Below are 22,685 nucleotides of genomic sequence, written 5' to 3' on the forward strand. Positions count from 1 at the left end.
TGGAAGAAATTTGGCCATTTCATAGACGCAACGCTACGTATAAGAAAGCGGTAATTTATTAGCGCAACGCTAGATATTTAAACGAATTTAACGTAAAGTTGCTATCTATAGATGAGAAAAAAAAAAAAAAAAAGAAAACTATGCGCTATAGTCAGAAATCGCAACGCTACGAAATTAGTTCTAAATTAACGTCGTTTGAAATCACCTTTAGATAAAAGAAAACGCGACAAATTCATATTCTAATAATTATTCACGATAGGATATACTAAGAACAATCGCGACATCTTCTAATTCGCAACTGTAATTGGTAACGCGAAATTTAAGAAAAAAATAAATAAATTTAAAAGTTGTATTTGCAGGGAACGATAGGGAGAAGGGGTGGCTGATTTTCGAAATGTATAATACACTGCTGTATACCGATTATTATTCATTTCTCACCAACAAACAGCTATTACGTATACATATTAAGAAAACGGAATATACGTGTATTATTTCAAACGCCGTTTATATATTGCAAGATATTTTCTAATATATGTCCCAATCTTTATTAATGTTTTAAAATATAATATCATTTCATCAGGAAAGATTCGATTCTGAATGTTCGTTATCAGAGTGTGAAATATAGTATTTGCTAATATATTATGTTGCACCTTATAAAGATTCGACGATACTTCTAATAAATTAAACTTCTTTACATAAACATGTCCGAAGTGATTAATGATTAGAGTGTATATTTAATCTTCCAGAGAAACCTATTTCAACATGTCTTGTTCAGACCCTTTGATATACCGATAATAAATAATAATAAACCGATCTTCTCATTCGAATACATAAAAATATAATAATTTTGCAGCAGATTGTTTTCTAATAACAATCAAATGATTCGTATAATTTTCTATATATTGATATACAAACATTAATCACTTAATAAGTATATCTGTCTAATTTATATGGCCGAAACAGTTTCAAAATTTGATTTCTTTAAGCGTTTTTCCTTCGTCTTAATATTTTCAACAAATTATGCAACTATTTATAAAATAATGTCATTATATACCGATCGTAAGGTGTATAGCAATTACGTAGCAAATATCGATCATCATTGATTCAATAAAAAGAGAAAATAATCGTCTACATACGTCTGCTTTGTTCTAATACCTCGATCATTATTAAATCTGCATGAGAAATCAACGACTCAATTATTAATAATCATCTGTAGCGTCCATTTCGTATCAGTTCGAATTATCGATTATTAATCGCCTGTGGCGTCTGTGATGTGATGAACCTCTATCTATCATTTCAGTCACGTGACCAGCCAATAATCTGCACAAAAGAAAAACGAAAATTTCAAATAAATGTATGACAAAATCAGTAATTAACAATAACAGAGCAAATTATAGCGAGATAAAGCGACGATAAAATCCAAAGTCTCCATCAAAGGTCGGTGGTAATGCGAATTATATATAACTTCAACCATCAGAAATACAGTCAAGAATAAATGTATAATAAACCGATAATTTAAAGCAATTAAACTAATTATAGCGGAATAAAGTAATAATAGAACCCAAATTTTATCTCAAAGACCGGTAATATGACGACTGTAACCTGTCAAATACCCAGTCAACGATGAAAGTAAAAGAAAATTTCGTTATACTACTTAATTTTACTAAGATTATAATCAATAAGCGATTAAATACGAACGTACTATTCGAATGAAGCAGATGATAAAAGTGTAGAAATGTTGGTAAACTTGAAATGAAAGTACTAATAATAATGACAGGGTAACGCTCGACGGGACGAATGTTCTCGCTCCACGATTGTCAAGAGTACAACGTCGCCCCACGGTACGTTTCTCCGCGAAACTACGACTTTCCAATATTTCGCATCAACAGGCGCGCTCGATTTGACTTTCACAATATTCTGCGCCAATAGGCACCCTCCGTTTCACTCCGCAATACATCGCGCCAATAGGAGCGCCCTATTGGCCAGAATTGTGACGGAATTCGAATCTACACCGCACCAACTTCAAGTTAAAGAGGTTACCTACTTTATCAAACGACGAAGGGAACTATATTACCGATGTAACTATATTATGTATACATATATTATCAATGACAACATCATCGACTAAAGATGAGATAGACCTCTAGTGCAATGTAAAAAACGGTGTCCTACGAACCGGTGGGCTACGTCACAGACGAAATATACGACTAGACGAATCACTTTATGAACCTTCGTGGCCCAACGTAACTCCTATACCGACTAGGAAATTCGACACGATACTGATTTTAACGTTCTCTGTTTATAAATGACAGCTACTTGACAAACTATTTACAGATTATTCATAATCAAAATAAAATTCTCGTCATCGATAATGATTACCGGTAGCAAAGAAAATTTTATTCATTTATAATGATTATTTGTGACCAAAATTTTTTTAATCGAGGACATTAACTCTTATACCATATAGTAACTTAAAAATTTGCCTTATAACAGTTATGACGTGTGGCACTAATAAGTTACACTTAAAAGTTAGAAAATTCTGCTTTGAAGTCGGAAATTTTGCATTCTTTTATTTTACCATTGAAACGATTAAACATAATTAAATATCACTTATGTACAATTCAAACGCAAGTATCCGAAGATTAAGTGATAGAAACGGTATTAAGGTAGCTATTATGGTCATTGAATTTGTTTTTTTCGTGCTGTATAAGGATATGGAAAAATAAATATATACAGTTCTATTTAAAAAGGAAAAGAAAAAAATGGTGATGACCACCACTTGTAATCTTGTAAGAAAAGTGACCATGAAATAGAGCTGTTTTCACCGTTGCATGTGGCCCTTGAATTATACTTGATACTGAAAAGTTTTTTCATACAACAGTAATAAATAAGGCAAATGCTTAGGTGATCCCATTTATCTGGGTCACTCTACATATATGTATACATATATTATGGTAGCGCGCGCGCGCGCGCGCGCGCGTGTGTGTGTGTGTGTGTGTGTGTGTGTGTGTGTTAGTTAATCCATTATATTTAACAGTATTTTTTCTAATTATGATATTAACTTCATCGCTTATATTACTTACACTTTATGTAATACGGAGATAGTAATCTTAACCCTTATAATCAAAATAATCTATTTCTGGTTCTGATGTTTTTATGCTTAATGTTGTCTCTGGCTTTTGGATCTTTTTCGCAGGCAGTGATAATATTGTCCTAAAGAGAACAAATGGATGGATTTGAAATTAACATTGGGTTGACAACTAGGTAATTGCGGATTTTGTCATTAGGTGATGATTTTGACAAAATCCGCAATCATTTAGTTGCCAACCCGATATACAAACCCATTGTTAATTTATTAAAACTACATGACAGATTTTGGAAATGCTAAATTTACTTAATTTTACTTACTTCACGGACCCATCAGCTTTTGTAGTATTTAACATTGGACCTGGAACTTTTCTCTGACCATTTTCCCGTTGTACAATCTCTAATAAACTATAACTAGGTAACCAACACTGTAATAAATTTCAACATAATACCAGAAAATTAAATTATAAGTTCAATTCTGCTAGTTAAACGTAAAATGTGCATTACCTTATCTTTTACAGCAGTCGCAACAACATTTCTTTTTGGCTCCTGATCATATGCCTGGCTTTCACAACCAAAATGTTCACAAGACTCGTGAATAAAATGACGTTTGTCTTTGTTCATGCTATCAAAGGAATAACTGCGTGATTTTTGTTTAGAGGTTTTCGCTAATTGAACCAACTCGGTTAATTTGTCATGAACCATCTGACAAAAATGAGGATCCTTTTTAGCCCACTGTTTCATAAAATCACTGTATCTAGGCATTAATTTCCCACTTAAATCTGGATTCGCAATTTGCAAACCCAACGCCAATCTTCTATTCCGTTCTATTATTTTACATTCATCATTGCATTCTAAAGTCTTTAACTGATTCTGCTTCTTTGCTCCTTGACCAAATACTTCTTCCAAATTAATGGAATGACCTAATTGCATATCGGCCATTTTACTAGCTAATATGCTACTTGCTATTCTCTGATATTCTTTAGAATTTTCGGCGCAAACACGCGACATAGTCCTATGCCCACACTGACACGTCACCTATGTACAAAGAGATTTTTATTAATGATTTAGAAAGCCAATATATTAATACAAACTTTAAACTTAATTATACAGAGATCTTATGTATCAACAAGCCGTGAATGTCATTTTGAAAACATATTTAATTAATTACCTTAACCATCTCCTTGCAAGGTGTGTCTGGACATTTACCCTCGTGACACGGAGCAGCACAGATGTGTCCACACAGTTCCCTTTGAACAGTACAAGGCTGAGAACATTGTTGTCCTGGTTTTTCACATGGTCCAGAATGACAGATAGTAATGCATTTATGTCGGCCACAGGATATGGGCTTGTTACATGACAAACCGCATGAAATTTCGTTAACATAGCATGGTACAGCTTTTCGTAACTCATGTTTGCCATGACACCATCTTTGAGTAAGAACAGTACAAGGCGGACAGTTTAATTCACTATGGCAATTATGTAATATTTCATGGCCACAGGAGTGCTGTCGAGAGCAAGGTCTATCACATGTAGGTCTTCTTGTCCCGCAAGGAACGGGAGGATATATCACAGAAGCCCCGCATTCACAGTATAATTCATCAAAACTACTTCGCCAACAAGGTTGACACCTTCCTATTTTAATATAATGTTTCATATTAATCTATTAATTCCGTTAACTCTTTTTCTTCTTTTGGTACAAATCTTAGTTTCTTTTACTCTTTATTGTACAGTATGATTTTTATGATTTCTACTTAATTTTTACGATTTAACTTCAATATTAATATTAACACTATCATTAACGTAATTTAATACCTTTATGACAGCTTTGTTCACATTTATGCCTCCCACAGCTTAAAGTTTTAGAACATATTAACGGACAAATGTGTTCTATCTCTATACAACACAGTTGGTTACATTTGTGCTTCCCACAAGACCTTTTTTTTATACACCTCTTTTCACACCTTGCATCATCAGCTTTTGTTATCAAATCTTTACAAGCTATTTCCCTATCCATGTTTCCGCAGCGGCATCTAACATTGGTAATTAAGTCACAAACAGGACAATCTCCTACATGACACTTCACTTTACACTTATGAGGATTATCTGCAGACAATATATTATATCAGAAAATCTTTACTGTATTTTATCAAAAGTCCCATGCACCTTCAATTTGGGATGAAATACTCACTAGGTTGCCCGCATTTCAAATTTCTCAAACATATTTTGTCACAGACTGGGATTGAATCTAAGCAAGTTTGTCTCTTATCTATTAACGGTGTTTGCCCACAGCAGCAAGTTGTAATTTTGTCAGGAGTTAAAGAACAGGATTCGCAAGCATCCGCATGACACAATTTTGTACAAGTGTGATTACCACATTCTAACAATTTACCGCAAATAGTTCCACAAGAATATGTAAACGATATATTACTCTGGCAAGTTATTTCTTTTGTACTTTTGCCACAATAACACTCTGAAAATAAATACGCTATCAGAACGAAATTTAATACTTTAATTTACATTATGTCATATTTAAATTACATACTTTGCGTTATTGTTTCTTCACAACTTGCACATTCTCCGTGATGGCATTTACTTTGACATTTATGCCTGCCACATTTTAAATTTTTACCACATACAGACTCGCACAGCAATAATTTCTGAGTACTACACTGTACTGTTTGCTGAGTTTTACCGCAGCCGCAATATTTTGTTACCATTGCTGTACATTGCGGACAAGATCCAGGATGGCATAGGAGAGTGCACTTATGTGGACAACTATTTTTGGATAATGTTCTAGCGCATATTTCACCACAAGAATGTGCAACATCTCTACGATTCCATTCAGGTACTCTTGTTTTGCCACAAAAGCAAAAGTAATCTTCAGGAATCACCAAGTTAACATTTTGACATGCTGGACATCTCCAGCCATTCTCTATACAAATAGTATATAAGAATTATTAGTATACAATTTAATAATAACTTCTAATAAAAAGAATTATCCGGCTTATAACTCTAATTATATTTACCAGATTGTGATGACTTTGCCCATTTTTTAATACATTTCAGATGCAACACATGATAGCAGTTAGAACATGACCAAACATAATCATTCTGTTTAATATATTCACAGCATACTAAACATTCTAATTGTCCTCTATTCAACTGTTCTGCTAGTCTTTCTCTTTGACTTGCATCATCATCTGCGCAATAACATTATAAAACTGCATTATTATCATGTTAAAAATACAACACAGCATAGGAAATACCAACTTACATACGTACCAACTGGTGACTTTCTATTCTGTCCCCGTTTCTGAATATTATTTCTTTCGCTAACTTCCCTTTTATTTCTCCAATGTTCGTTTCCTTTCTCTTTATTTTCAGACACATAATATTTACCTTTATCTTTCTCTTTAAAGATTTCTAGTTTAGCTTCCTTATGATGTTCTTTAAATCCATTATATCCTTGATAGTTGTGCCTTTTCTCTTTTATCTCCTTTGCTTCTAATCCAGTTCTCTCGTTAAAACATTCTTTATATTCATTACACTCTCCATTACCGCACATTTCATTTCTTATTTTAAATTTATCTTCTTTATTATAATTTTCTCTACCATATCCTGAATAGTGATGTCGCTTTTCTTTATAAAAATTTTCTCCCCTGTTATATCTATCGTTATACTGATATTTCCTTAAATTTCTATGATTATTGTAGGTCTGTTTGACGCCGGGATTATAGTAAGTAAATTCCTTCATCGAATTTTTGGGCTGCTGTATGCTATCACCTTGTACATTATTATCACCAATGATAGTTCTTTTATCATTAACCTCATTCGATAAATTTTTATTTTTATTTGAACATACATTCACACTTAATGATGATTCTCCTTTATTCAAATTTATTACAGGATCCTTTTTATTATTACAAGTAGCGCTATTAGTCATTGAACATTGATCCAATGCATTTTCATTTATAACTTTTGAATTTATTTGGGACTTTCCTGCATAATACTTATTAGTAAAATATTTATTACCTTGAAGTTTATGAGAAGTTTTAACATGCTGTTGATAGGAATTTGTATATGCATTTTTTTTGTAACACTGATCTTGCTGCCTTTCTTTGCGTTTATAATTAGAACATTTTTTGTTATTATATTTACCTTCATGCCTATTCTCATTACAAAAGAAGTATTTATCTGATATCTTGCCATTATCCTTGACACAATAATTTGCGTCATTAGTAGATTTTGTATTCTCTAACTCTTTATTTTTACTTCTATCACCGTATCCTCTATTATTTGGCACAAACTCATCGGCCATGACATGTAATTTTGAGTGATTGACTATGCTGCCTGAAGATTCCTTAACTCTCTCCGTAGAGACATATTTATCTTTGTTCTTCATTAGATCGTTATCATATTTCCAAGAGTCATCAGACACGTAGCCTTGTTGAGATTTGACAACAGTTGGAAAGTACTCCTCGCTATTTAATACTTGTGTATTTCCTACTGGGTTTATTACATGCCCATGATAATTATTGGTTGTGGTCAATAAACTTGGCATAACATTCGTGTTCGAATGATAGAAAGCATTTGGACTATTCCGTTCAAATATAGGTTCATTTTGTACGTAGAACTCATGACTAGGTTGTAAATAATCGTTATTTATATTATCAGAAAATAATGTCCAATTTCCTGTTGCAGGCCCAGGTACGCTTTGATCAGAATACATTTGACAATAATTTTGGTCATCTGGTCCTGAATAAGAACCGTCCCAAGTAGCCATAATTCTTGCAACTTTACTTTCTTCGTTGTAATTTGTTATACTAACAAGAACACAATTATATTTATAAGTCCCTTCCAATATTACGCTGAGCTGATGTACAATTAAACCTAAAATATGGTTAACGCAATCTTTTTAGAAATCTTTTATCGTATATTTTTACCAAATTTTCGTAATATACACCGTTGTATGTCTTTATTTAAAATTTTTAGATATAAGTATATTAAATACCTGTTGTGAAGAAAATAAGATAAGATACGATTGATATTGCAATACAAAACTGAAAAGGTACGAAGACCCTTTCAAGTAAGTATGTAAGTACTTACTCGTGACTTATCAAGCATGAATCATGTAATCAAAACGCGCTATCAAATTTTCATTGGAATTGTACGTTTGAACAATTATTTGAAATTGTAATTGAAATAACATTTAGAAGATATCTCGAATATTTTATAACAGAAATAATGTAGGTTGTATCATATATATATATATATATCATCTAATATGAGATAAAGATTGATCGTCGTACTTACAAGAAGAGATCTTTAGAACCTTATTGGATGTTGAATGAAAGAGAGGATTAATTTCTATTTGTGAAATAGATGGCACTATGTTCAATTTAATTTCACTTTATTCCCTAACCTTTATGCTCATTATGATGTAAATAAGCGTCGAGCCTCGTATATTACATACAAATATAAGTGTTATATCTGTTTTATGAATCTTCTCTCTAGTTTTATAACATTTAATTATATCAAAGATATACGATAGTAGTATTGTTTGCTATTAACAGTCTAAATGTATTGACAATTTATACATTTACTGGGTCATTGATGCGGTGTAAGTTTACGATGCATCCCTTACTTAAATATTTTCATTTCAAAAGCTAATCATTTTCTTATTTTATATAAAGCCAAAAATTATTTCCTTTCACCCTTTTATTTAGGAAAAGTATGACAACTGAAGAAGGAAATCGTAACTCAACTTTACAGTCGCTAGAGGAAACTGGTCAATGTGTAACTAGTACATCACAACATGCAGGAAATAGTAGAGAATCAAATACTGTCAGACCACAGGAACAGAGCAGCCGACAAAATAATTTACAAAGAATACAACAAAGGAAACAACACATGTTAAATTTACCACAAATGAAAAAGATATTAAAAATTGCGACATATAGCGCGTGTAAAATTGAAGATTGCAAATGCATTGGATGGAAGAATTCTCAATTACTAACTAAATCTTCTAAAAATGATACACAACAACCTATTATAAATTTTTTTGACCCCTGTAAAAGTTGCAAGCATGTTCTAGAAAATCATGTTTCACATTTGACTAATCAATCAGAAGAGGAGGTCAATAAATTATTATGCATGGTTATAGACGCCGACAATATTTTTCTAGGTTTACAGAAAGAAGAAGATCCTGACACAAAGAAAGTTTATTTCTACTTATACAAGCTTTTAAGAAAATGTATACAATCCATGACTAAACCTATGATAGAAGGTCCTTTAGGACAACCGCCTTTTGAACGACCTAGTATAGCAAAAGCAGTAATGAATTTTGTTGCTTATAAATATGGTCACTTGCCGCAAAGAGACATGCAGGCTATGTGCGATATGGCCAAGATGTTTCTGCATTGTTTGAACCATTGGAACTTTGATCCACTTAGTGCTAGAAGAGGCACAATCAGTGCAGAAGAAGCTCCTGCGTATAAAATTAATCATACTCGTTGGCTTGTATTTTGTCATATACCAGCATTTTGTGATTCATTGCCTCATTACGATACGTCTCTAGTCTTTGGACGAACGTTTGTCCAAGCTGTTTTTAAGCCAGTTTCCAGGCAATTGCTAGATAAATGTCACAGTGAACGAGATAAGTTAGCACCAGAGAAAAGAGTAATAGTCTTAACACATTTTCCAAAGTATGTAAAAATTTCTGTTTTCATTTTATTTGTAATATATTTATTAATATATAATATATATTTATAATATAATATATTTATATATAATATATATTACAAATATATATTTATTAATATATAATGTAATATATTTATTCAATTTAAGGTTCCTATCAATGTTAGAAGCAGAGATTTATTCGGATAATTCTCCGATCTGGGATCCTGATTTTAAACAAGTACCTCCTACTTATTTACAATCTGCATTGGAATCAAAAGCGAGCCAAGGAAGAAGAACCGGTGAATTTGAAAAAGTCACGGTTCCACCAAACGATAAAGATAATTATACAACAATTAACATAAGTCCTGGCATGAAGAAAATTCATGAAAAAAGATCACATTCCGAAGGCCGCTCAGACGTAAAAAGAAGAAAGAACGAAGAAATTTTTGAAGATTTATCAGAAGAAACAGTTGCTGAGATTATAGCGACTATTAACGATCCTAATTACATGTGCGGACCTGACGCAGTATTTCCTCCAAATGTTCCACGAGATGAAACTGCTAAGATTGAGGAAAGCAGAAAGATTATAGAATTTCACGTGGTTGGGAACAGTTTAACGCAGCCAGTTTCTAAACAAACAATGCTTTGGTTAATTGGACTACATAACGTATTTAGCCATCAATTACCTAGAATGCCAAAAGAATACATATCTCAATTAGTTTTTGATCCGTAAGTAACCTAGATAATAAAATAGATATATATTTTTGACGATTTATAATATTTTCTTTATTTATAGGAAGCATAAAACACTAGCTCTAATAAAAGATGGTCGACCAATTGGTGGTATCTGTTTTCGAATGTTTCCTACTCAGGGCTTTACAGAAATAGTATTTTGTGCTGTTACAAGCCAAGAGCAAGTTAAAGGCTATGGTACACACTTGATGAATATGCTTAAAGACTATCATATAAAAAATAATATATTACATTTCCTTACATTCGCCGATGAGTTTGCAATCGGATATTTCAAAAAGCAGGGCTTCAGTAAAGATATAAAATTACCTCGGTCAATGTATCAAGGGTATATTAAGGATTATGAAGGAGCAACATTAATGCATTGTGAATTGAACGCGAAAATTGTGTATACTGAATTTACGGCTGTGATACGAAAACAGAAAGAAATTATTAAAAAGTTGATCCATCAAAGGCAACAAGAGATACAAAAAGTTCACCCTGGTTTAACATGTTTCAAAGAAGGTGTTAGGGGAATTCCAGTTGAATCTATACCTGGTATTCGTGAAACTGGTTGGAAAAGTTATACTCAGACAAGAACAAGAGGAGTAGCTAAAGGAACTCAAGGGCCAGAACCAATGGAGGCATGCTTGGACATCACTGATTCTTTGTATAATGCGTTAAAAAATGTTTTAAATAGCGTAAAAAATCATAGTACAGCATGGCCATTTTTAAAGCCTGTGGATAAGAATGAAGTGCCAGATTATTACGATCATATTAAATATCCAATGGGTGAGTACAAGGATTGAGCACAGAAATCCAAAACATAATAAATGATGTACAAAATGGGGAAAGAATGAAAAATTTTATTTTTCAGATCTCAAAACTATGACTGATCGATTGAAAGCTAGATATTACGTTACAAGAAGATTATTTATTGCAGACATGACACGAATTTTCACCAACTGTCGCTTGTATAATAGTCCTGATACCGAGTACTATCGATGCGCTAATGCTTTAGAAAAGTATTTCCAAACAAGGATGAAAGAAATTGGTCTTTGGGATAAATAAAATTCATAAATTAAAAATATACGTGTTGATTATATTTTTATGGCTTCATGTTTGTACATTCATCTGTAAATTAAAGAAATTAAAGACTAGTCAATGTAAAAAAGAACTTAGTTCTTAAGAGGATACGAAAAATGATGGAAAAGTAGTACCCAATGTAAAATATAGCTAAAAATATTTACGCCTATATTCTATAATTTGTAACAAAATTTGCTACTACGTTCTTTATCATTTTTCCACCCTAAAACACGATTGAAAATAGGATACACAGCAAATTAAAATCAAACTAGATACTTAATTTCACGGCCTAATTATAAACATTAGTCGAACAGTTAATTAAGGAATGTAATACACCGATTATAACGAGATTCTGTATAGTGGTCATTCTATGGAACAGTGAATCTCTAAAATGCGTTAATTCTGGAAGACTTAGTAAACTGAAATTTCTATTTTCTGTAAATAATTAACTGAAATGAAATAATGTTAAAATAAAAATAAACATTTGTAGAACACATACACACACATTTTTTTAAATACAATTATGAATATTTATTTGAGGACGAATTAAACGAAAATTCCTAGTAATTGCATGAAATTTTCTTTGACCGATGCTATGTATATAACTGTTTAATTGTAAACGAACTGCATTTTAAACTAGGGCATTCGCTAAATTAATGAAAAAGAAGATACATATATATATATGTATTTTAAATATGCAAACAGTACCTCATATCATAAAAGACAAATTATTTGCAAGATGTATATTTTGTTTCTATTATTAAAATTACTCACATTTGTACATCTCTGTATAAGAAATGTTTCCACAAAGTTAGTATTTGAAATAAACTGAATATACATATTTATAACAATAAAAATAACATATTTTTCTACTATATAAGCATTATCATTATTTAAGCTATCATTTTGTATATTCTATCAATTCGTTTGTATTTAATGGACTTATAAGTTGGTTTTCGCTTTCATTGATAAGTATAAGTAAGGATTTGCTTGTTCATAAATATAAATGGATTATGGACTATTACAATCCAAATTGTATTTGGTTAAGAAGTATTTAATATTGCCAAAAAGACAAGATAATACCTTTTATGCTATACTTTATATATAAACTCTATGAAAGTTTAGAAATAATCTCTTCGTTAGTATACATATGTTAAAAACTAATTAAACATTCTCATTAAAAATATTCATTTCGGCAGTTTTGTTAAGTAATAGCATTAGTATTGTCATATAGATTTTAGAAATTCTTAAGAAACTAAAGAAGTTAAACTCTTTTTTGGCTAACAATTTCTATTCTGTAAATATAACAAATGTAGAAAATAAAAAACTGGCATTTAGATTGAATAGAGGGATTAGATATCAATGGGGGGGGGGATATTTGTTGGAAATTATAAAAATGTTAGAACCAAAAATTGCTTTATATTAGCTTAAATTGTATTAGCTCACATTACGTTAGCTGAAATGTACACTAGTTCATTGACGTGCAAGAAACTGTTTAATATACAGGCATGAATGCATAGAGGTAGTAAAAGAGGGGGCATTAATATAAAGCAGCTCCATTCTTCAGCAGAAACAATATTAGAAGAGTCAATGCACTGTCGAGGTAGTGCAAAATCTAGTCAAACAAATAAGCTATTTGCTGTCTTTGGCAACCAAGATTAATATTTCCTTTTATACCTACAAAAATCAGAAGGGCGACATAAATACTTCTAGTTTAAAATGTGTGACGACGATGTAGCAGCCTTAGTAGTAGATAATGGATCAGGGATGTGCAAAGCAGGATTTGCAGGAGATGATGCTCCACGTGCTGTATTCCCTTCCATTGTTGGAAGACCTAGATATCAGGTAAAACTAACAATATCTTAAATATGACCTATTATAAATCGTTAGCTAAATTTACTTATACATACTGTCATGTACATTTATATTAGATAATATTTGTTCTAACTTAATGTCGGAATACCTTGAAACCTTCAAAATCATCGTATTTTTAAAATTCAATGCATTTACATTTGTACAATCAAGTTGTTTCAAAGTTTATAAGAAAGAATGTACACTTATCATATTATTTATTTGTTCTGAAAACAATAAAAAAAATGATATATAGGGAATCATGGTTGGTATGGGACAGAAGGACAGTTATGTGGGAGATGAAGCACAAAGTAAAAGGGGTGTTTTAACTGTTAAATATCCAATCGAGCACGGCATTGTAACAAACTGGGACGATATGGAAAAAATATGGCATCATACATTCTATAACGAACTAAGAATCGCTCCGGAAGAACATCCTGTTCTTTTGACCGAAGCTCCTTTGAATCCTAAAGCTAACCGAGAAAAGATGACACAAATTATGTTTGAAACTTTTAATTCTCCAGCAATGTATGTCGCTATACAAGCTGTTTTATCGCTTTACGCTTCAGGGCGCACTACAGGCATTGTTCTAGATAGCGGAGATGGAGTTTCACACACAGTACCGATTTACGAGGGTACGTGTCGTTATACATATACATGTATATTTATCATATCGATCGATAGGATGATTATTTCTGCAAATTATATTATTTCGTTTATATTTCATTCTTTAATGAATGTTACAAAAGCAAAACGGTTCATTTGACTTGATCCGAGATATCATTGTATATGTAATATTTGTGTACAGGTAACATTAATTTAAAAAAAAAACTGTTTCCTGAAGAAATTATACGATTTTACGTCATGATTTTTATCGCGACAAAATACACACCTTCACATATTAACTATCAATGAAAAATGTAATTCGTTTAATTCGTTTGTTTGTAAAATTTGTCTAAAAACTAAAATTTATCTAATTTATACAGCTTGTGTAAAATACTTGAGAAGAGGGTATTCATTTTATTGTATATGAATACACGTTGCACGAATAACGGAAATTATTATCAGAATGAACATTTTTATTGGCATATATCACGTGTAGTAATGTACGCAAATGTAGTGTTAGTTTTAGTTTTAATAAAAGTTTATGACAATATTCTTCCAAATGGTTATAAGACCGAAAAGTGGAAGAATCCTGTGTATATTAATTATAATTGCTGTTACGAATGAAGAATCCTATTTGATTCAGGATATGCGTTACCGCATGCAATTTTGCGTATGGACTTGGCCGGCCGCGATTTAACAGATTACCTCATGAAGATTCTAACGGAAAGAGGATATTCTTTTACTACGACCGCGGAGCGTGAAATTGTTCGAGATATTAAAGAAAAATTGTGTTACGTTGCTTTGGACTTTCAACAGGAGATGGCTACGGCCGCTGGCTCAAGTGCCCTCGAAAAAAGCTATGAATTACCAGATGGTCAGGTAATTCTGACTTATATATAATGTTTAATTTTTTAACGATCTATGGTTATTCAGGAACTGAGAGTTTGACAGAAAAATATTTAAATTAACGAACTAATTGACGCTGTTTTTAGGTAATTACTATTGGAAATGAACGTTTCCGGTGTCCAGAAGCAATGTTTCAGCCAAGCTTCCTCGGCATGGAATCATGTGGAATACATGAAACCACCTACAATTCAATCATGAAATGTGACGTCGATATTCGTAAGGATTTATACGCCAATTCGGTCTTATCGGGCGGAACCACTATGTATCCAGGTATTGCGGACAGGATGCAAAAGGAAATAACGGCACTGGCTCCGTCTACAATGAAGATCAAGATAATCGCGCCTCCAGAAAGGAAATACTCGGTCTGGATCGGTGGCTCGATCTTGGCCAGTTTAAGCACCTTCCAACAAATGTGGATTTCTAAGCAAGAATACGACGAATCGGGCCCGTCTATCGTACACAGAAAGTGTTTCTAATTCCCCTTTAAAAAACTTACTCTGTATGCAAAATTTTACATCACAACGCGTCACCTAATATTTATTTGAAAACTTCGATTTATTTATAGGATAATTAATTTCTAACATTTATCAGAATGTTTTTGTAAGAAATAATTTTATTTATTTGACATTTCTTATTTCTAAATTATAATTTCTATTATATACAGGTCATTTCATAAGTTGCTAATGGACCGTACCTTTTTCTCCTCATCTCTCTCTCTCTCTCTCTCTCTCTCTCTCTCCTTATTCTTATTATTTTATACATTATTTATTTTAATATCTTTTCATTTTGTTTAGAAACAAACAGATTCGCATACTAATATATGAAATACATTTAGAATGTAAATGCTCTTGTACCTCTATGATAGCCGAAATATTCGACTGAAATTATATTGCTAATACTATTATGTATAATCTTAAGCAGTGATCCACTACTTATGGAACGACCTGTATGTAGAGCAATAATATGTGTACTATAATATATAATATTTATATATAGTACACAATATAATAAATATATTTTGTAAAACACGCATACAGTCATTCATTCCCTTATATATATATATATATATATATATATATATATATATGATTCATTTATTTTAATACCTTAATATTATACAAAAATAAAAAATGAAAAAAAGTTGTCTAGTTCAAAGAAGAAATTTTTATCATCGCAATAAAGCTTTTAAGACCACAGTTTATAAAACTTTAGTTGTTTTTCAAGTTGTGCTTGTTATGCATCGAAAGTAATAAAATGATAAAAAATATAAATTAAGTTAACTCATAACGATTATTTTATCGTTGAAAAGTATTCCCTATAATATGTTTTTAATTCATTAAAAAGACATAAGCATTGGAAAACTGCGATCTTAAAAAATTGTTACGCTGAACTAAACAACCTTTTTTTTTTATAGTTCTCTTTGTCATTAAAAATGACGGAAATGTTTTGCATGATCAAAATAAATGAGCCACCCTATATATACATCGATCCAGTTAAAATCATATACATTTCTTTATAGTTGCACGCATACGGTATATCAGCCATATGCGTGCACGCACGCACGCACGCACACGCGCGCGCACACAAAAAGTTAAAGTAAACGTATATACATGCTATACACATGACAATTACGTAGGCTGTCACAATCTCGTTAATTCGAAAGTCACAACAATATCACGAAATTCCGAAACAATTTATGTAATCGTTAAAACTTAACAGGAGGTACTTTATGCCTAACATTCATTTATGTTTTCAAAATTGTATCTTAAATAATTCAAATAATGTTAATAGCACCAAAAATTTATGTTGCTTCAAATAGTAATTATAATATTTATAAATGTTATGAGATTCTGTGTATCAAAATGTGATATACACACATGTATGTTTTATGAAATTATTAGTTTTAAAACAGAAAAGTGTATGACATTATTTTACGTCTTTGGTATACTTGAAAAAGCTTTCAATGCGTAAAATCGAATTAACGAGAACAACGTAAATAATTCTATGCTATGTCTTAACATACCTAAAAGACGCTACTCGTTCTTATTCTGTTTATTGTAAACAAAATATAATCGTTTGATGCCTACTCATCAGTAGTGCGCACTACTATAAATAAAATAGTAAACAAAAACTTATGTATAATTGGAAAGATGTTTCTTTTTATTTACAAGTTATAATCGCTATGTTCACCGTATTTTAACGTCGAGCATTTCAATTTACGAAATGCTGACCATCTCTTATGGACGGTTGAATTGAGTACCCCATTACTTGTCATGTATGATAAAATAGAATGATGCAATCAAAGTACATGCATAATAAATTAGTGCATTTTACTGAAAAGATTTTCGACGATTGTAATTAAATGCCAGGGCAAAATTTAGAAAGAAATTAAAAATGTGATAGAAAAAAAATAGAAAAGAAGAAGACGGAACAAAGATATATCTTTAGTAATTGATGTTAAAACTGAAAAGAAATTTATTAAAGAAGTTTATTTCATTTTAATATTTTCAAACGGACGTCGTACCCACTTTTCTCTTGCACTATCCATAAAAAAAAAAAAAAAAAAAAAATATTACATAAATAATTTGTAATTTTACTGAATCTTTGATATTAATCATGGAACATATTTGTTGACATCAATTAGTTTTACAGCCAAGATTAAAGAAAAGGGCTGCAAAGAGTTTCAAGTAAATTGCATTATTTGTATATAATATTAATTTTGGAATAGTTTATCACGGAGTATGTATATCTTCAACGCATTTCACCTTCTGCATGTTTAATTAAATTTACATTTTATCCAGTTAATTGCAAGAAAATACACTTAATCTGATTATTTATGTCCGTTGTAGTCTGCACAATTCCAAATAAGATTTTATAAGTATATTTAATAAATATTAATTAAAATTGAATAGATGAATAATATTTCTACAAAATTGCGACAATATCAAATTACAGTCGTACAAATAAAATGATTCTTATAGATTTGAACAAACTATAAGATCAATATCTTTTGATCAAGCTTTAATAAACACGAATGAGTAAGTAAGAAATAAAAAGCATTGTATTATAGGTACTCCTGTCAAGTATAGTCATCTTTCCTGAATTTTGTTTTAAAAAAAAGGTAATAAAAATATCTTTGGTGCTCCTATTTCATGTAATAAAAAAAGATATGATTTTAGAAAAAAGAAAAAAACAGATGTATATGAGGGGGAGCATATCTATAACAAAGATTAAAAATGATAAGACAAAAGTAATCCTGTCCACTGTCGTAAAACGTTTATCTTCTAGTAGATTTTCTTCTACCTGTTGATCGTTTTGGACGACGACTGTTCGATCGCGACATATTTGACCAAGGTAAAGAAAATTCGCTGTAATTATAAAACAAACGATATAACCAATATGAATCAGTATGAGCGTAGGACATAGTTATTAATACGTTATTTATTTACCTTGGGGTGAAACTAGGAATAGGAGTACCAAATGCAGTAACAGGTAACTGGGGATCCACTTGAAGACTTTGTATTTGTTCTACATCAGGCCATAATGACGATACAGCTTCTTCTTCAACAGCAGACGGGCAAGGCCCGGTATGATTCGTATTGTAGCATGTTGCTTGATGATTCTGCCTTTCTTGTCTTTGTTTTAATTTTTCAATATGTCTCTGTTCTCTAAAAGGGGAAATTCATCTGACTATTAAAACTTACTTAATAATCAACTAGCTGTATAAGTTTAATTGAAACGGTTGGAAGGAAATAAAATACAGTAACGATACTTTGTATTACTTTGGTAACACGATACAAACCTTATCCTTTGTACATCCCATCTTTTTCTCCTCCTTTCATCATTTTCTAACTTTAAATGTCTTTTGTTAAAAATTTCATCATCCAAATTTTCAGTTCCTTCCATCGTATAACAGCTTGTATATATCTTTACCCTCCAATTTGGAACTTCTAACGAGGTATTACTTTCTACTAAATTAGGTTCCTTTAAATTTAACGTATAATTGGGATCTCCAACAGCTGTATAATAATGTTCCTCTGTAGTAAGGAAGGATTCCTTTTTTGTTAATGGCTTCCCTTTCCTATCACCTTTCCTGTTGTTTTCTTGAGCTAACGGCTTATCTTGTACCGTAGAGGATGTGTCGTTGCTAATCGTAGACGAACATGAAACACCCCTTTTCCTTTTGCTTCCACTGGATAGCGACGTCGAGTCTGTTCTTCTTTTCTTCTTCTCTTCCCACTCTAATCTAATATCATTACCAGTTTCTATTTTTGTCTCGTGCTTACTTTGATTATCATTTGGTTCCTGTTTAACAGTGGTAATGCCACCACTGGTATTTAAACGTATCTTAAAGCTTTCATTGTATTGAGAATTACTGTTCTCAGATTGAATATTCCTGTGAAGTTCGCTAGTCGATGGCACATTCACAGAATTAATAGTTGGAGACGAGCAAGCTCCTATGTGCTCTGATGCAATGGAATTTTCATTGTTTTCTGATCTGAGCTTTTGCAAATTTACACGCCTGTCCATACGCTCCAACCGCAGCTTAAGCTATAACACAGACACACATTTATAAGTAAGTTTCGTCAAAATAACGCGTATCTCTACACCATTAATGTTAATGAAAATTATAGTTCTGATATATTGAAATTGTACAAATATAAATTTAAACATTTAATCAATCAATTAAATACAAACATAAAATCGAGATTTATTACTTAGATAATAATAAACACGACGGATACATTCCATACATTGCACGGAAAATGTAAATACAACTAAATACAAAAAATTTCATGTAGGAAGATTAGAATGAATTATTTTTTCCATTTTTTTCATTCAGAAACACAAACATTCACAAATGAATAATCATAGAAATTACGCAGTATTCGTTTAAACAACTTTATTTACTGTCAATAAACGATAGGTCGGTCGAGTTTTGATTTCTTTCCGAATCCCAGGCATGATCATTCTCGCAACTGATCATATATACGTATAGATAACACAAAGTATTAGCGAGAGTGATATTATCGACAATAGTGTCGCGAAAATTGATCGATTCTTTCAGAAAATCCGTTTATTTAAAGATCTTTTATTTTCCATAGTGAGAGTACCGTCACCGGAAAGGTAGATTGCCCGCGAGAAACAAACAGAAGTTACATATGTATAACGTGCTTGTTGTTACGAAGTTACGGTTCTATACAAAACAGCGCCATCATGCGGTAACGTTACGTCTGACCTTCACGTTCGAGTGACCAATGAAAGAAAGAGGAATAAGAACCGGGAAAGCAGAGTTGAAAGAATGGGAAGGGCAAAGATATTGACACACGGACATAAACGCGGGTACTTTGCAATGCATCTTATCGTCAGAAACATGCAGCTCGCGTGGTAATAGTAAATTAGTAGTAAAAGAAATGACAAAAAAGAGAGAATCCCAGGGGAAATGAAATAATTGTAAATTAACACGAACATTGAGATACGCGTTAACATTGAGACGAGAAGATTAAAAGCAAAGGAAAGGAAGGTACCGTTTCATTTTCCTGTCGTAGAGCTGCTAAGAGCTTATCCTTCGTCACGATTTGTTCAGACTGTTGTTGAATCAAATCAAGATGAAGAAGCAAGAGTTCCTTAAGATGTTTGACTTCTGTGAGATCGTTCTGACGTGGTTCGTTACCTCGAAGAGGACTGACACCAAGAGTGGAGGTGGCAGTGGCTACTGCCGGAGCTCCGCTATCTGTCATGCTGGCGTACATGTGATCGAAATCACAGGGAAAACTGAGTATTCCAGCGGCTGGTTTACCATCCTCGTCGACGTTTTCGAATTCAGTACGGGAGCAACTATTGTTCTGGTTAACGACAGAGTTAACGGTGGTGCTGGTAGTCGAGACCGTGTTACTTCGAACGCCGCTGGTCGCCGACGTGGTAGACAAGTGTTCGTTCATCGCCGCGACCATGTTGTCGTCGTCCTCCTCGTTATCTTCTTCCTCGTCTTCTTCGTAACAAGGAGCAGAAACGGCCGTAGTCGCTCGATCGTCGTGCTCAATGATGGTGATGGTGGTGGTAGTGGTGGTGGTAGTGGTAGTGGTGGTGAGATTGACGATTGGCGTCTCGATACACCTTCCGGTGTACGTCTCTTCAAATTCGATTTCACTGTATTCCGTTCTCGTGTTCACATCTTTTTCATTACGTATCGCTCCCTGATTCTCCGGTATCTTCAGATCGGAATTCACGTCACAAAACTCCACGCCGACGACGCCCTCGGCGGTCAAGCCGGTAACACAGACACCACTATTACTACCACTGTCACCGTTATCACTGCTGGTGGAACAACCACTACCACCACTACCACTACCGCTCTCACTAGTAGCACTAGAACCAGTAGTACCAGTACCAATACCAGCACCAGCACCAGCACCAGCACTGACAATACCACCAGCAGCAACAGTAATAATAGTAGTAGTAGTAGTGGTGGTGGTGGTGGTGGTGGTAGTAGTAGTAGTAGTAGTGGTGGTAGTACAAGTAGTAGTATTAGTATTATTATTATTATTATTATTATTATTATTAGTAGTAGTAGTAGTAGTAGTAGTAGTAGTGGTAGTGGTAGTGGTAGTGGTAGTAGTGGTAGTAGTGGTAGTAGTAGTAGTAGTAGTAGTAGTAGTAGTAGTAGTAGTAGTAGCAGTAGTAATAGTAGCAGCAGCAGCAGCAGGGGCAGTAGTAGTAGTAGTAGTAGTAGTAGTGGTGGTGGTGGTGGTGGTGGTGGTGGTGGTGGTGGTGGTGGTAGTGGTGGTAGTGGTGGTAGTGGTAGTAGTGGTAGTAGTAGTAGTAGTAGTAGTAGTAGTAAAAGAAGAAGTAGTAGTAGAAGTAGTGGTCGCAGTAGCAGTAGTAGTAGCGTTACTAGTATCACCAGCTAAAGCAACTATGGAAAAGGCAGTGCTGCCAGCAGCGCCGCTCTCGTTTTCTTTCCTATTCCCGTACTCGTACCCGTGAACGTTCCCCTTCTTATTCTCACCGTTCACGAGTTTCGAGGCCGAGCCACTCGACATCTTCCCTCTCTACCACCCTCGCCGTCGCTTCCCACTTCTTCATTTGTGGCCGCCTCGAGCGTACCACGCGCCCGCACCGCGCACATTAAACGTCTTGACAATATGTACCTTCACCGATAATGCCCTCACCGCCGATCTCTATCCCCGTCACATATCATCACCCTTCACCGATCTCTTACCACCATCCACATTACAGACACTTCCTTTTAACAGATATTATTTTCCAATCTTTTCCTCTTTCAACACAACCTCCTCTTCAACTATCTGCCAGTGGCAGCGCACGAGGTGCCTGTCGTCTAAAGTCGTACTCGTGTGTTTACTCTGACGAACTATGCGAGCCGCGCGCGGCGTTTCTCTGCTTCGTAGTATCCTAAACTCACGACATCTCGCGGTACCAACCACAAACCCTGTCGTTTCATTTGCTTTTCCCATCGATCATCCAGCACCCACCACATTCGACATCGACGAATCTCATTGAACGTAAGCACACCCGATGCGATCTTCTCCTTTCGTTCTTTATTCTCATGTACACACGGATATACCTCTGCGATATACGTACATGCCACTTATATTCGCGGTAAAGAAAACAAGCGCATGCGTTCTATCATTACATTTCTCGCTGTGTCTTTTCTCGCAATACCGTATACGTATTTGAATAATATGTACAATGTACTCGCTTACACCGTACGATGG

General features: G+C 33.3%; 4 protein-coding genes across 10 annotated transcripts; 2 read left to right on the plus strand and 2 right to left on the minus strand.

Annotated features, from left to right (window-relative positions):
- Window positions 1-67: 67 nt before the first annotated feature.
- Window positions 68-8,371, minus strand: LOC122573370 (protein shuttle craft). 5 transcript variants are annotated; one of them, XM_043739629.1, is made up of 11 exons: window positions 8,197-8,371; window positions 6,373-8,101; window positions 6,117-6,290; window positions 5,633-6,022; window positions 5,279-5,560; window positions 4,903-5,193; window positions 4,259-4,722; window positions 3,595-4,125; window positions 3,409-3,515; window positions 3,084-3,213; window positions 68-1,320 (listed from the first exon to the last, which is right to left on the minus strand). In XM_043739629.1, the coding sequence occupies exons 2-10, from the start codon at window positions 7,871-7,873 to the stop codon at window positions 3,111-3,113; spliced, it is 3,843 nt and encodes a 1,280-aa protein (XP_043595564.1). In that variant the 5' UTR covers window positions 7,874-8,101; window positions 8,197-8,371; the 3' UTR covers window positions 68-1,320; window positions 3,084-3,110. The 5 variants fall into 5 exon arrangements, with proteins under 5 accessions (XP_043595564.1, XP_043595566.1, XP_043595565.1 ...); XM_043739631.1 differs by lacking the exon at window positions 68-1,320 and adding an exon at window positions 2,544-2,857; XM_043739630.1 differs by lacking the exon at window positions 68-1,320 and having other exon boundaries at window positions 2,544-3,213; window positions 6,373-7,980.
- Window positions 8,372-8,492: 121 nt separating this feature from the next.
- On the plus strand, window positions 8,493-11,590 carry LOC122573379 (histone acetyltransferase KAT2A). Its single transcript, XM_043739657.1, has 5 exons — window positions 8,493-8,710; window positions 8,817-9,794; window positions 9,940-10,500; window positions 10,568-11,292; window positions 11,378-11,590. Exons 2-5 carry the CDS (start codon window positions 8,824-8,826, stop codon window positions 11,569-11,571), a joined length of 2,451 nt encoding a protein of 816 aa, XP_043595592.1. The 5' UTR covers window positions 8,493-8,710; window positions 8,817-8,823; the 3' UTR covers window positions 11,572-11,590.
- A 635-nt stretch (window positions 11,591-12,225) lies between these two features.
- On the plus strand, window positions 12,226-18,134 carry LOC122573387 (actin, clone 403-like). The gene is made up of 4 exons (XM_043739682.1): window positions 12,226-13,431; window positions 13,694-14,072; window positions 14,687-14,922; window positions 15,036-18,134. Exons 1-4 carry the CDS (start codon window positions 13,306-13,308, stop codon window positions 15,423-15,425), a joined length of 1,131 nt encoding a protein of 376 aa, XP_043595617.1. The 5' UTR covers window positions 12,226-13,305; the 3' UTR covers window positions 15,426-18,134.
- Window positions 15,543-22,470, minus strand: LOC122573381 (male-specific lethal 1 homolog). Of its 3 annotated transcripts, none has more exons than XM_043739661.1 (5): window positions 21,959-22,470; window positions 20,478-21,318; window positions 18,752-19,500; window positions 18,399-18,617; window positions 15,543-18,317 (listed from the first exon to the last, which is right to left on the minus strand). In XM_043739661.1, the coding sequence occupies exons 1-5, from the start codon at window positions 22,033-22,035 to the stop codon at window positions 18,227-18,229; spliced, it is 1,977 nt and encodes a 658-aa protein (XP_043595596.1). In that variant the 5' UTR covers window positions 22,036-22,470; the 3' UTR covers window positions 15,543-18,226. The 3 variants fall into 3 exon arrangements, with proteins under 3 accessions (XP_043595596.1, XP_043595595.1, XP_043595597.1); XM_043739660.1 differs by having other exon boundaries at window positions 20,478-21,369; XM_043739662.1 differs by having other exon boundaries at window positions 20,478-21,345; window positions 21,820-22,470.
- Window positions 22,471-22,685: the final 215 nt, after the last annotated feature.

This window comes from Bombus pyrosoma, linkage group LG12 (assembly GCF_014825855.1).
Source record: "Bombus pyrosoma isolate SC7728 linkage group LG12, ASM1482585v1, whole genome shotgun sequence".
Lineage (NCBI taxonomy): Eukaryota > Metazoa > Arthropoda > Insecta > Hymenoptera > Apidae > Bombus > Bombus pyrosoma.

Excerpts from the sequence above, each read along its gene's own strand:
- LOC122573381 (XM_043739662.1), bottom strand. The coding sequence starts at position 21,992 with ATGTCGAGTGGCTCGGCCTCGAAACTCGTGAACGGTGAGAATAAGAAG. Across the intron at positions 21,346-21,819 it reads GCTACTACTACTGCTACTGC|TATTGGTACTGGTACTACTG; the intron begins GACCACTACTTC and ends TGCTGGTGCTGG. Across the intron at positions 19,501-20,477 it reads TACGACAGGAAAATGAAACG|CTTAAGCTGCGGTTGGAGCG; the intron begins GTACCTTCCTTT and ends TCTGTGTTATAG.
- LOC122573370 (XM_043739629.1), bottom strand. The coding sequence starts at position 7,873 with ATGGCTACTTGGGACGGTTCTTATTCAGGACCAGATGACCAAAATTAT. Across the intron at positions 4,126-4,258 it reads CTTGCAAGGAGATGGTTAAG|GTGACGTGTCAGTGTGGGCA; the intron begins GTAATTAATTAA and ends CTTTGTACATAG. Across the intron at positions 3,214-3,408 it reads AAAGCTGATGGGTCCGTGAA|GACAATATTATCACTGCCTG; the intron begins GTAAGTAAAATT and ends TGTTCTCTTTAG.
- LOC122573387 (XM_043739682.1), top strand. The coding sequence starts at position 13,306 with ATGTGTGACGACGATGTAGCAGCCTTAGTAGTAGATAATGGATCAGGG. Across the intron at positions 14,073-14,686 it reads CACAGTACCGATTTACGAGG|GATATGCGTTACCGCATGCA; the intron begins GTACGTGTCGTT and ends TATTTGATTCAG. Across the intron at positions 14,923-15,035 it reads ATGAATTACCAGATGGTCAG|GTAATTACTATTGGAAATGA; the intron begins GTAATTCTGACT and ends CGCTGTTTTTAG.
- LOC122573379 (XM_043739657.1), top strand. The coding sequence starts at position 8,824 with ATGACAACTGAAGAAGGAAATCGTAACTCAACTTTACAGTCGCTAGAG. Across the intron at positions 10,501-10,567 it reads TCTCAATTAGTTTTTGATCC|GAAGCATAAAACACTAGCTC; the intron begins GTAAGTAACCTA and ends CTTTATTTATAG. Across the intron at positions 11,293-11,377 it reads TCATATTAAATATCCAATGG|ATCTCAAAACTATGACTGAT; the intron begins GTGAGTACAAGG and ends TTTATTTTTCAG.